This window comes from Trypanosoma theileri (assembly GCF_002087225.1).
Source record: "Trypanosoma theileri isolate Edinburgh chromosome Unknown TM35_Tth_1_V1, whole genome shotgun sequence".
Classification (NCBI taxonomy): Eukaryota; Euglenozoa; class Kinetoplastea; order Trypanosomatida; family Trypanosomatidae; genus Trypanosoma; species Trypanosoma theileri.
This window is the reverse complement of record NW_021639843.1, coordinates 1,149,901-1,163,961: the sequence shown is the minus strand read 5'-3', so window position 1 is coordinate 1,163,961 and position 14,061 is coordinate 1,149,901. Positions and strand designations below refer to the sequence as shown.

General features: G+C 40.2%; 5 protein-coding genes across 5 annotated transcripts; all 5 read right to left on the bottom strand.

Moving 5' to 3' along the window:
• Nucleotides 1–176: 176 nt before the first annotated feature.
• TM35_000015380 (putative phospholipid-translocating P-type ATPase (flippase)) lies at nt 177–4,055 on the bottom strand (the record flags this gene model as incomplete). The annotated part of the gene is made up of 1 exon (XM_029021219.1): nt 177–4,055. The coding sequence occupies one exon, from the start codon at nt 4,053–4,055 to the stop codon at nt 177–179; it is 3,879 nt and encodes a 1,292-aa protein (XP_028887727.1).
• A 366-nt stretch (nt 4,056–4,421) lies between these two features.
• TM35_000015370 (putative ATP-dependent RNA helicase) lies at nt 4,422–6,299 on the bottom strand (the record flags this gene model as incomplete). Its single annotated transcript, XM_029021218.1, has 1 exon — nt 4,422–6,299. One exon carries the CDS (start codon nt 6,297–6,299, stop codon nt 4,422–4,424), a length of 1,878 nt encoding a protein of 625 aa, XP_028887726.1.
• A 753-nt stretch (nt 6,300–7,052) lies between these two features.
• Nucleotides 7,053–8,480, bottom strand: TM35_000015360 (putative ruvB-like DNA helicase; the record flags this gene model as incomplete). Its single annotated transcript, XM_029021217.1, has 1 exon — nt 7,053–8,480. The coding sequence occupies one exon, from the start codon at nt 8,478–8,480 to the stop codon at nt 7,053–7,055; it is 1,428 nt and encodes a 475-aa protein (XP_028887725.1).
• Nucleotides 8,481–9,530: 1,050 nt separating this feature from the next.
• On the bottom strand, nt 9,531–10,841 carry TM35_000015350 (AP-3 complex subunit mu; the record flags this gene model as incomplete). The annotated part of the gene is made up of 1 exon (XM_029021216.1): nt 9,531–10,841. One exon carries the CDS (start codon nt 10,839–10,841, stop codon nt 9,531–9,533), a length of 1,311 nt encoding a protein of 436 aa, XP_028887724.1.
• Nucleotides 10,842–11,409: 568 nt separating this feature from the next.
• Nucleotides 11,410–12,048, bottom strand: TM35_000015340 (uncharacterized protein; the record flags this gene model as incomplete). The annotated part of the gene is made up of 1 exon (XM_029021215.1): nt 11,410–12,048. The coding sequence occupies one exon, from the start codon at nt 12,046–12,048 to the stop codon at nt 11,410–11,412; it is 639 nt and encodes a 212-aa protein (XP_028887723.1).
• Nucleotides 12,049–14,061: the final 2,013 nt, after the last annotated feature.

The following is a 14,061-nucleotide window of genomic DNA, read 5'->3' as shown; positions in this document are numbered from 1 at the left end:
CTTTTTTTTTTTGTATTTCATTTGCTTCCCCATTATATATATATATATATATATATATACGTTGCCTGTACAGTGTGGTAGTGGTGGCAGTGGTTGGCAAATATTGTTGTTCTGCATTTCCGCACCCCCTCTCCCCTCTCCCTTTCCCCTTTCTCTCCCCTCTCTCTTCTCTGTGACTACATCTTTAGAAACGGTTCAGAGAGAACGACAGAGTCACGACGCGAGGGCGATGTTGTCTTTCCATCTGCTGTTGAGCAGGATCGTCTTTCGCCACTCTGGAGTGACTGCAGGTCGACGGAGCTGGCGAGGACGGAGACGGCGCTGAGGCAGGCGCGGCGGGTGGTGTCGCCGCAGAGGCTCGCGGGGGAGAGGGACGCGAGGAACTGCGAGGGGGCGTCGTCCGGCGGGAGGGGGAGGGCGCGGGGGGGCCGCGGGCCGGCGGCGGCGCGGTGGAGGACGAGGCGCTGCAGCTGCAGGAGGTCCGGGAAGAAAAAGAACTTCACCGCCGCGTACATCGCCAGCGTCACGAGCGGCACCGCCACGCCCAGCAGCCACTGGAGATAAAACCGCCCGTCCCGCAGCAACTCGCGGAAGGACGGGGTGGAGGCCACAAGGGAGTAAACCGTGAAAAGAAGAAACAACGCCGCCACAGACCACAACAGGGCAGACCAATGAAGTAAAGTAATGGAGTGTGCCTCCAGAAGGATGATGCTCGAATGGAGCGTTACTAAAGCAAAGCAAGAAACATAAAAATCGCAAGAACGATCTACAGGATGACCAGATCGCATTATTCCCCCACTCGCATCAAGAAGAGAACCCATAGAAAGAAAAAAAATTACCGTACCATGAAGAAATCCTCTAAATATATATCCATAAAAGGTTATCGTATTAAAGTATCGTCCTCTTTGAGATAGAGTGTATAACTTTGAATTACCAAGAAGAATTGATGATGACAATGGCATATTCATTGCACATAAAAATGTTACTGGTGCTGTAAAGAAAGAGTTATACATAGTTAGTGCAAAAGAATCCCAAAATGTAACTCCAGAAAATTCTGCATATATATTAAAAAGTAATTGCATCCATGCTAAAGTAACTGTTTTCCAAAAACTTTGTTGTACTATAATAGCAGATCGTTGAAAAGCGGTATGACCATGAAATAATAATAACTTAGATAAGAAAGAAAATTGTGATAAAACTATATCGGAAGCTGCTGCTGCCTGTCCACCTTCTTTTCCTTTTATACCAACACCTACATGAGCACATTGAATCATTGAAACATCATTTCCCCCATCACCAACAGCTAATGTTACATGTCCTGCTTTCTTTACAACACGTACAACAAAAGATTTTTGATCTGGAGTCATACGACTGCAAATAACTGTTGAAGCATGTAATAATACTCTTTTAAAATCAGAAAAAAGTTCATTATTATCATGTCCTTTAAGAAGTTCAAGTGTTTTACCAGAGAAAGAGATAACATAACCCTTACATTCCTTTGATGATACACTAGATAACATTGCTTCCCTTTCACCTCTTAAAATATCATCATAAATTTGTTGTTGTTCTTGTTCTTTATGTGAATTATTATTATTATTATTATTATTATTATTATTATTATTATTATTATTATTATTATGATAATAATAATAGTGATCTTGTTGATCTACTTCTATTTTACGACATTTCGTTTGAGCCATAAGGGATAAAGCAGATTTATGTTTAATGAAATCATCAACTATCTCAGAAAGTCCAGATCGTACATAGGTAGATGAAAGGAAAAGATGCTCCTTTTCAGCTTCTTCAAATTGTTTTCTACGCAAAGCATAATTAATACGATCTCTAACATACTCTAGGTGTTCACGTTCTGAGATAGATTCTACATCATCTGGTGTTAAGGCAACAATTCTTTCATCTGGACCTACTAGACCACTAGCAATAGCAGTCTGTTTAGCAGTTTGACTTTTATCTCCAGTTAACATCCATACTCGCATTCCAGCTAACCTCATCTGTGCAATCGTATGAGAGAGATTATCTTGTAACTGATCTTCTACAGCAGCAATACCACAGTAGATAAGATCTTTCTCTATATGTTCATACGATTGAGTAACATTTAATGCACGAACATCTGCAGAAATAACAGCTCCTGCTTTGCGAATTTCTGTAAGCCAATTTTGTGCTTCTTCTTCAGAAACATAACGATAAGCACTCACTAAAATCCGAAGTCCTTCACGACTTAATCGACTAATCATATTCAAACTTGAAAACCCACTATAAGAACTCGTTACACATCTAGGTAGTACACTTTCATCTGATCCTTTTGTTACAAGAAGATATTGTGAATCTCCATCTAGTTGAAGAAGAACACTCATTCGACGACGTTCTGGAGTAAATGACAATACCTGAAGTATAGTTGCAGATTCAACTTTTTCACCAAATGCCACAAATGCTCGTTTACGAGTTCGTTCAAGTAATTTTACACCAAGATGTGCAGCTCCTTCCACTAGTGCTACTTCATCTGGTGAAGGTGAAACCCACGCGGAGGTTGGTGGAGCCCCTAAAGATGATGGTTGTGCCACATTTGCAGTCACATGAATAACACTTTCTACAGTATTGCAGTAAACAAGTGTACGCATTAATTGTAAGAGTAAATCATCTTCTTTTAAAGATCTTTTAAGGTAAGATGCTTCATGAGGTACATCAGGGGCAAACATTTTATCATTTGCTGTAACAATACAATTAAGATTCATACAATTTCGTGTTAATGTACCTGTTTTATCTGTTAAAACATATTCCACACGTCCAAGGTCTTCTGTAAGGGAGGAATTATGAACTTCGGCATCTCCATTCTCATCTGACATATCTTTATCCCACATAATAAGTCTACTCATATACGCTTTGGATGCATCCACCATAACTTTAAATGAAAGTGGTACCATCGGTGATACTAACAAAAAAAAACGTAATGGTAATACCATAGTATATTCTGTTAAGGCAATTTTGTCATAAGTTCCAAGATACCAAAGTTTCCATTGATCTTTTCGTAATTGTGTAACTGATAAAGCCACAAATACAAAAACTAAAAGAAATTGAAGAATAAAAACAACAAGTACCATTCGATTAAAGCTTTGATCAATAATAGACCATTTTGTTGGTGGAGCAGCCCGAGTCATGGCAACTCTCGTTTCATTACCTGTTAATACAGCAACTCCAAGAGCGAATCGAGTATTCTTTACAACACTCGTATTAAGAGCAACATTTTCAGCACTTATACCAAGTAATACTTCTTCATCTTCAGCTTCATTACCATGAGGCATTCGTGCTCTAACAGCTCCAGTAAAACTGTTTAAAAAAGGTTTTGGTCCTTCAGATTCAATAATACAATTGGCATCTCTGATAAATTCTGCTGCCGCACGTATATCACTCTCATCATCTTGAGTTGAATCAACAGTAAGAACACTTGAAGATGGTCGTTGTGCGTACATGTCACTTAAGACTGCGTAACGTTTTTTACAAGCCGTTTCACCATCTAAAGCTTCAGTTGATATTGTTACTTCACCATTATCACCTGAGGAAAGAAGTAAAACAACATCACATGGGACCACTTGCATAGGTAACAAAAGAATAACATCTCCCACTTGTATATCACTACATTTCACATCTTCAATAGTGAGTCTTTCAATATCAATAACATTATATCGTCTAGAATTACAAATGTTATCCAGACGATGTCTACGCCAGTCATCAACACCCTCCTTAATAGCGGTAATTAAAAAAGCAATAGTCAATGGAACAAGTGTAGTAAATGGACTTACAGGAGATAAAGACGGCACAAACTGCAATGCCGTAACTAGCAAAAAGTAAAGATTAATTGGACGGTGAAACTGCTCAAAGAGGTTAATGGGAAGAAATGTAAGAATAGTATACTTATGGCTCTTCATTCTATTGTCACAATACTCATTAGTTGGATATCCAGGACGGATTGTTCGTCCCTCATCCCCTTCGTTTCTCCTACTGGGGCGACACAAACGAAGAAGTTTACCAGCAATTCCCATCGGCACACACTGAAGACTAATAGTAAAAAGGAAAAAATAAAAATAAAAATAAAAATAAAATAGTGTGGCTAAGGAAAATATTAAAATAGAAAAAAAAGAAGAAAAGAAAATATAATATTAAGAGTAAAAATTGTGAGATTATTTTTGTAAGAGCAATGAAATCATTAGTACCACATCAAAGAAAGAAATAAAAAGAAGAAGGAAAATGTGTATAAGCAAATAAAAAAAAAAGAACAAGTACGAAAAAAAAAGTCAAATTCAAAAACCCAATCAATGTAAGTGTGTATGTGTATGTGAATGGGGAGGGAATGAAAGAAGGAAGGAGGGAAGGAGGAAAAAAAGAAAAAGAAATGATACTTACAACATTCATAGAGTTTGAAGTATCTCCTCCATCTTTGATGCTGCTCGCTCTTTTAGTGTTGCGCCTGCCTCAAGGTGAATAAATGTTTTGCCAAACCTCCAGGCAAGCCAGCAGTAAACTTCTGCTTGACGATAGATATACTCCATTCTTGTCAATATGTGTTGTGCCTCTCTAGAATTCCAACGATCATGCAAAGTTTCATATTGTTTAAGTAATATTTGAAATTCTTCATCAATCCGTAGACGCACAGGTTGTCCCGCAGCGTGATCTTTAGCGAATGCTCTCAATAAATCAAAACTCTCTTTACTACGATCATTTAATGGCACATAGCAGAAAAGGATTCGATCACTCAAAGAAAGACCACGTACAGTTTCAAGTTCTTTAGCAATTTGTAAGAGTGATCGGGAAAGATCACATGGGAAAAAGATATCTGAAGATTGACAACATCTTGCAAACTCTTTAATTTTTTCATAAAATGAAACTTCATTCCCATTTAAATCTTTTATCTCCTCATTTGTAGCATGTAATCTAATATAAAGTTCAAGTATATCCGCTGTTGGGAGTAAACCCGCCTTTAGTAAAGGAGAAAGACGACTATTCATAGCATCATGAAGCACCGAAAAATCTTCAGAATGAAGAGTTGTACAACGTCCTATTATTTTAGATCGGGTTAATCCGAAGCGACCAGCACGTCCCGCAACTTGTATAGCTGTTGCTTGTGGTAATGTTATCATTTGTTTTCCATCAAATTTCTTAACTGTTGTAAAAACAATACGTTCAATATTCATGTTTAATCCATAAGCTATCGCATCTGTAGATATCAGAATATGTTTTTTCGTACCCTTTTCTTGAATAGTTTTTTCAACACCATTATTAAATGCCATTGCCTGTGTTTCACGCACAGCAAAAGGCATTGATCCATAAATACAATGTGGAACAAGACCTGGAAGTTTTTCCAACTTGGCTTTCATATCAAAGATTGATTTTCTTGAAAAACAGACTAAACAATCACCATTTTCTAAACTCCTCAAGTTACCTCTCAAAGATGGGGAAACTTCCAGTGGAACAAGACGTTTGTGTTCCACTAGTGTAACCCCACGTAATTCACGTGTTCTGTACAATAAATTTTTTATGAGCGTAATGGCACGTTCTTCCCCACAAAGGTGAATTTCACGTGCTGGAAGTCCTAATAACGCACGAGTCCATGCCCATCCCCGATCTCTGTCAGAAATCATTTGCACCTCATCAATAACACCAACATCAATTTGATAATCAATAGGTGTCATTTCTATTGTACAAGAGACATGTTCTGCACCACCACCAAATTTACGTTCATCGCCAATAAGCAAATCACATGGTACTTTCTCATTTATTCGTTTCCATACTTGCGCCGCAAGCGCTTTAAGAGGTGCACAATAAACACCACTTTTCGCTTTTACTAAAGCCTCCAAGGCAGCATGTGTTTTTCCACTGTTAGTAGGACCATAGTGAAAAATAAACCGACGATGCATATATCGAGCCTTTGGGTACCAATTCCATGGTTCATGCATCGTTACCTTTTCTGGGGCCTTGCGTTTAACGTACCAATCTTCAAAATATTGTAAAACAACAGCGATGCGACCCAAATCATCCGATATATCTACGAGTTTAGTGTGCCAAGAGCAGTTATTTACCGTAGAAGATGTGTCCTTACAGAACTCACCCAAATGCCGCAGTGCATTCTCCACAGATGCCTCATGAATAATTTGGCGTAATTGTTCACGGGCAGAGCTACTGGAGTAAATCTGTTCACATACCTTTTGAATAAGTTCATTTTCACCACAAGATGTGCAAGTCCTTCGCTGCAGAGAAGGAAGGTAGAAAACCGCCAGCACCCTACGCATCCTCTCTAGGCAGAGAACCTAACTCTACCACCCTTCTTTATTGGTAGAGAAATACACACACAGATACAGATAGAGTCAAAGACTCACACAACCACCGCCTCCACAGCTGAAAAATGAGATGAAAAAAAAAAAAAAATAATAAAGAAACAACTACAAGGGATAAAAGCAAAAATAATTTCTTTAAAAAACAAAACAAAAAAACAGCACAAAAAAAAAAGGAAAAACGAAAAACAATAGTATATGATCACATTATCTGTGACCTCTCACTTTTCTTTTTCAAGCTTTGAGAATTCTAATAATAAGAATAACATGCTTAACCAAAGGGAAGGCAAACGGTGGTGGTGTCTGCTGTAACCCTTTTTCTTTTCGTTCTTTTTTTTTCCCCCTCTTCTTTTCTTTTCTTGTTTAAGTATTGTTTTTTTTTTTTTTTTGTACACACTCTTTCTCCGCTTTCTCTTCTTTCATTAAAGCAGTGAGGTCATCTGCACAAAGTCATCAGCCTACATTATACTGCATGTCTCTGTTACATTTTCCCTCTCTCACTTTGTTTGCACGTGTGTATGCGTGCAAACTTTCTTTTTTTCTTTTCTTTCTCTTGATCTTTTTTTTTGTTTTATTTTTTTTTTTTTCTTCTTTGTGGTTCATCCATCCTACACCTGCAGTGTGGCCAAAGAATACGACTGAAGACAAACAAACAAAAAAAAAAAAAAAAAAAAACAGATCTCTTCTATTGCATACGAACACGTACACAGACTAACATTTTTCTTCTTCGTTTTGGCCATTTAAACCATGTGACAACTCAACTCCCTCATCTGCTTCACCAAACAAAAAGTCCTTCTCGTGCTCCCGTAACAGTTCAACACTTCGACGTAGATCAATAAAAAGAGAATAAACTTTCTTAATATCATGTATAGAAACTGTAGATGCCCGACGTTTTTGTGCCACAAGATTTGCAGTTGTAATGAGTTGAAGGACATACCGTAATGATGTACTCTTTCCCAGCATAGTGAGTAGTGCAATTGCATCCTCATCCATCTCAACATCTTCCTCTTCACAGCGAATATTAATAATTTTACTCAGTTCCGCCTCTGTGTATGGTTTTGTAGTGATAATTACCATTCGATCAAGAAGATCAATAGGAATGCCATGTGGTGCCTTATACTGTGTACCACGAATACGGGAAATACCACGGTTAGAAGCCATAACAACAACCGGTGCAAGTGGACTCTCAAGTGCACGATTTAACCATGAGAAACATTCAATATCAAGCATATGTACCTCATCAATAAAGAGTACTCCAGGAATAATTTCTCCTTTTCCCTCTTCTCGCCACTCAGCCACACGTTGATCAATCTGTTCTCGTACTTCATGCTTAATTTCTCCAGTATCACCAGCAAACAAAGCAAGAAATCCTTGTTGTCTTGAGTTAATAACATCAACTTCATGTAACGTCACTGTATGTACAACTTCCTTTCGTTTAGATAATTCACCCTCGGGAGTTTGTACAAACCTTGTATTAGATGACATAGCATCATAATCTTTGCTACGCACAAAGCTACGACCTAGCTTGTTAATGCGTCCAGTTGCCTTATCAATTGTAATAACGTCTCCTACCTGTACTTTTTCCTTTTGAAGGCTTTCAATCATCTTTACACCAAGATCAAAGGTAGACTCCATATCTGATGTCTTCAACACCAGTTGTCCGGTACGTCCCTTCGCCTCTGCTGGATTTGTAGAGGGTCGCTCCACAGAAATTTCTACTACCTCTCCCTCTATCATCTCCGTCTCTTCCTTAATTCGTACACCTATGCTGCGTCGGAACGCCTGCGTAAGGGCCTCTGTTTTGGACATCTCCAACGAAAAAATTTCACTCCCGGCGATCATCGTAAATGGTGTCTCTGCTCCCAGTGCCTGTGCCATTCCCATTGCGATGGCCGTCTTACCTGTACCCGGTCCACCAGCTAGAAGAACGCAGCGACCGGCAATCTTTCCCTCACGGATCATCTGCACCACCACACCTGCGGCGCGGCGAGCCTCGAGTTGGCCGACCATTCCCTGGCTGGTCACGCGGGCCTCGAGGGCGTCGTCAAGCCCAAGGCCGCGGATGTGTGAGTGGGCCCCAATGCGCTCCACTCGCGTGAGGTCGCGGGCCTCATCGGTACGGATCGTCGTCTCCGTCATGTCTACACCCACTGCGGTGTCAGGGGTATGATGAGTGGCGGGAGATGGCTAGGGCGTAAGGCGTAAAGCACAGAAGCTCCTAGAAGAGACGAGGGAAAGATAGAAGGCTTTATGTGTCCCTGCAAGGAGGCGTTCAATCTTATAAGAAAGAAAAAAAAAAAGAAAGAAAGTAAAGGAGAAAAAAAAAAAATAATAATTCTAATTAATACTATATATGAAAGGTACCAGTAGATTAGAAGTAGAAAAAGAGCATTTGAATCAAAATAACGACACAATAACATGCTATGGAAATTCTGTCTTTTTATTTCTTTTGCTTCCTTCATCTCAATTTTTTTTTCCCCCGTTATTCCTGCTGGTAAGAATATTATGGAATAAACCAAATTTTTGAGGTGGGAAGTAACCCCAGATCATATCCTTTGTCTCGTATCCTACCCACTTCAGACTTTAGTCAAAGTTTAGATGCTGCCACTGCTTTCTCTGCGATTTCGGAAAACTTCTTTTTTGCCTCTTCCTTGCTCAGATGTTCGTACTTTTTGTAGGCGCTCCACTTAGCATACGCTACAAGGCTTAATCGAGAAGGTTGAGACTTCTTATTGGGACCGTACATGGCCTGATTCCACAGTCCGTAAAGCTCAAGTTTAGTGGTAAGAGACATAGGTGGACGTGTGGCCTTTGTCTCAACAATTTTAGACAGGCGTCGAAACCTTTCATCGAGCGATTCCCGAGACATCTTTTCGGCTTGTGTACTTTCCTTTCACTTGAAGCAAAAGAATAAGAGTTATAATATTATAATAGACATTACAAGATATAATTATCCTTTTTATCAAAGATACATAATAGCTATTATTCTCACAACATTTGCCACAAAACTAAAGAATGGAAACAAACCAGGTAATGGCAAAAGTCAAAATTAAGGTATACACCCCATTTTTAACCACATGCATACACACAAACACACACACACACAAATGTCAACCAAGTAGGAAAAAAAAAAAAAACAACGAAAAACAAAGCGAATATAAGTATTATTCTGAGAGCATAACTTTGGAACTACACCGTGCGCACAACAAAACGGCCAGAACATGTAATGTACTTCACACCCTTGTATGGTTTCCCTATTTCATTTAAAACTTGTACACTGTCTACGCGAATACTACTCATAAGGTAATTTGGTATGGTAAACTCAACAATAGCGGAGTCACCTGTACAGGGCACCACACCATTGCCATCTTTTTCTAAACCAATAGTAAATTCCCCACTCAGTGAACATGTACTGCGGAAAAGTGTTCCAATTGACCATGTCAACACGCTACGAGATTTATTAAAATTTGTGGAGCCTTGTGTGCTACTATGGACGTGCACTGACTCAGTTTGCGGAGGAAGCGGAAGATGAATGACAACTTTATGAATTTCATATTCCTTGCTTTTCATAGAAAGAACACCTCCTCCTCCTCCTCCTCCTCCTCCTCCACCTCCACGAAGCCCTACCATGCAGTTGAATCGACCACTATTTGCGTCAAATGTAATTTGTGGTGCAACATAGAAAGGTATTTGTACATCTAAAAGTGGTTTACAACGATATTGCATGAGTGTGAACTTCCCATCAGGAGGGATAAAACATATAGTTCGATCAATTTCATACCTACTTCGGCGAACACAGCGATGAAAAGCAATATCATCTACAAAATCTAAATTTGTCAAACGCATTACAACATCTGGCATTCCACTTAGACGGCAATTAACTTCAACTGCACCACGTACCAAAGCTCGCACGAGACCTCCTTCTGAATCTACAATACAATCCAACTGTTCCACAACATCAAAAAAAATCTCATTAGAACCATGCCGAGTTGATGGATCCCGCCAAGGGACGGAGCGTGCACCCATGCCTCGACGTTTTATTTTTGCAGGTGCATCCAAGACGTTGCGGAACTTATTCTCTAGTGTTGGTGGCACAACTAACTCCTCTAGCACATGCATCTCCGTTGTTAATGGGTATCCATTGTCAATGAGTTCTTCTAGAAGTTGATACACCACAGAAAAATTTTCGCGCAATGTATTCTCCGAGAGAACCTTAAGATATCCTTGTACCACCTTTGCTATGAGAGAGAGAATCTCCATAACAAGAAGTGGAAAAACTTCATTCGTCACAACCGCTAAGAGAACAACATCATTGCGGTGAATCTGTACAAAAGCAAAACGACTATAAGGAATCACTGAAGAGGCTTCAGTCACAGAGCGTAGTGGTGTCATGTATGTACTCCAAAAATCCTCAAGTATGATACGAGGGCATCTCTCACGAAACTGTTTCTCAATTATCACTTCACCCTGGTGATTCAGGAAAAAAATACTTGAAATCATGCTTTTCACAATGGTACAAGAAGCACAAACTACTATAAAAATAACAAACACCTAGAGAGGTTCCCTTCTTCTCCATTAAGGAGACACAAAGAGATTACGAGGAAAAAAAAAAACACCCAAGAAACAAAAAAAACCAACCAGAAAAAGAAAAAAAATTAAAAGAAAAAGCGCAGGAAGCTAACGGCAACCACCACTACAGCGGAATTCCATCAACGAATATACTTCATTAACAACACTTTCACAAAGAAACAAACACCCCAGTTGAAAGTGCAACAAGGAAAAAAAAAAAAGAACAGCATATCACCCTTCCCCACCATAGTGAGACAACAGCTAACACAGAAATACACACACACATAAATATAATGAGAATTTCACCCCCACACACTTTCTTCTTTTTCTTTCTCTTTCAATCTTTCCCTTATACTGGTTCACCAAGGCATCGGTAATAATAATGGGTCACGCAATTAAGCTGTTCCTTTGTTTCATCGATTTCTCGTACCTTGTTGTGTTGTTAAACCTTTAATAGTATTTCTCTCCTACAGGGTTAACATCTGTCATAACATTTTTACTATGCCGCACCCCGCGATGCCCCGCCGCGTGATCCGCCACGGCCGCTGCCGCGTTGGCCTCCGTAGTTGCCGCCACCCCGTGAGGAGCCCCGTGCAGCCCCTCCGCTGCCACGACTGCCGCCGCCCCTCGTGGCGTTTCGAGGCCCACGGCCACGGCCACCGGCGGTGGACTCACCGGGCTCACGCTCCTCCTGCTCCTTCACCTCCTCCTCCGGCAGCGGCGGCTGGTAGCCAACGTGGTTCTTGTCCAGCGGCTTCAGGGAGAGCGTGATGAGGATTGTTGACACTTTCCGCTCCACCTCAAGTCGTTCCTTCTTCTCGTCAACAGGCTCGTACTCGTCACGGATGACCTCCGACGAAATGTCAGTCGTCTGGTGCAGACCAGCCACACGCCGCTTCACAATCTCAGCAATGTTCACTGCGTTGTGGATGGCAGCTCCCATGGCGCTGATCTTGACGGTGTCATACTGCGTCTTCCCTTCCTCACCACGGAGCAAGGCAATTGCGTACGCAATATAGCTGCGCTGACCGTGCTTCGACGTCACACGAATCTCGTTCTCTGGTCCCTGACCCTTCTCCTTCTCCCCCTCCGCCTTGCGAACACGGCGGTACTCATCACGGGATGGGTATGTCGGCATCAGTGTAACGTATGTAGGAATGCTGATTAAAGTAGATCTTTTCTTGTATTACAAGTAGAGTGAATAAAACTTACATTGCAAAAATTAAGTAGGAAGAAGAGAAGAAAAAGAGCAAGTTACAGGTTTAGAGTGCTTTTTTGTTAAGAGGAAGGACTGAGATGGGGTAGAAAGTAAAAATCCCACCGCAACTCTTCACATCCCTCCTCTTAGAGAAGCCAATATGGGGTGACGTATGCCGTTCCCCCAACAATTGCTCTCATTTAGTAGATGCGAGCAGCATAAGTTTCGTGCTGATATCCTGAATAAAGATCTGTGTTTTTTTTTTTTTTTTCCTTCTTCCCTTCATTTCTTTCTTTCTTTCTTCTCTCATTCTTTCACTCTCAGCCCTCAATGGCCATTGTTTCTTTTCATCCCTTCCTCTCCTTATTCTTTTTTTTTTTTTTTTGCTTTTCCTCCTACCATCCTTTCTCAATGACCATCCTTTCTCAATGTGTCCCATTTTCAGGTGTCAATCCTCGTATATCCTCAAGAAGCACACACCCACATATATATATACAAACATCAAAAGTGAGAAAGTGAAGAAAAAAAATAAACACAGACATATACACGTACAAAGAAAGGTGAGAATCGAAATAAAAAAATGAGAGAGAGAGAGAGAGATAAAGAGAAAAAAAAAAACGGGGTAGCATCTGCACATAGCTGTTTCTTTAACGTTCCTTTTTTTTTTTTTTCTTTGTACACCTACCCAGCTATATATCACTTCAATCTTTCTCTTTTCTTTCTCTCACTTCTTCTCAAATTTTCTTTTGCAGTATGTGTAAACGACTTTTTTCTATATTCTTCTCTTTCTTCTCTTTCCTTCATTTCTCCCAGTACGGTTATATACAGGGCAATGTCTGAGTACAATAGGTGGGCATGCACGTTTATGTATCCTGTTGTTCTTCTGTTATAAGTGTAAACGGGAGACATGAAGTAGGTGGTCAGCGGCTGGCAACTGATTCCAGCATAGGGCAACAACAAAAGCAACGAAGAAGTATATATATATATATATAAAAAAAAAAAGAGGGGCTACAGACATACGTGCACATAGAGAAAGAAAGACATACCATACATACACACAAATACGCAACAGCAAGACGTGAGTATCGTGTGGGTACATACGTACATAGATGCAACGCTGAGTGAATGTATCTCCTTTGCTCCTCCTACCCTCCCACTCCCATTCGAATGTGTTGAATAAAAAAAAAAAAAAACTCCTCACTACAAAGGAGAAATGATTGCAAGGAAAAACAACAGAAGAGAACGAATTGATATATGTTGTTGCCTACAGCATCCACTCACCCCATCCAATAAAATGGTAAATTCCCGAGTTTGTATTTTTACACAACAATCAATACAGTTTCACCAGTAGATTCTCCTTTTTTCATTTCTCTTTCTTTACCGTGTGATCTTTTCCTTGTTTTTCTCTTCAACATGTTAATACTTTTCTATCCTAAACACTTATCATAAGGTCTAAAAAATGCCTTAGCATTTGATCTCTTATTTTATCAGCTCTTTCTTTTCGTCTTGATGGTCGTACTTGGGAAATTTGCTTATTTAATACTTCTTCTACAGTTGTTTTTATTGTTCTCCTTTGGAAAGGGGACAGGGTTGTGCTATTTATCTACGAAAAAATGGTGTTATTGCCTCTCTCCCTCTCTCTTCCTCTGTCAATCTCCCTGTCGTGTTTGTTTCGTTTTCATTTGGCCTCAATTATAAAATTTCCCCCTTTTTTTTTCGATTTTCATTTTCTTCCCATATCTCATTCCTTCCTTCATCGGGGAAGCAAAAACACAGACCCACAAAATGCAGGTAGTCACTACACCCAACGAAGCACATAATTTTCGCGTTCACATTCATTGCTGTTTACACCTCATCCCGGGCGTTTACCTCTTACTCTGCACGGCGGTCATTGCGACGATCAGGCGCCCCACCCCGCGATGCCCCGCCGCGTGATCCGCCACGACCGCTGCC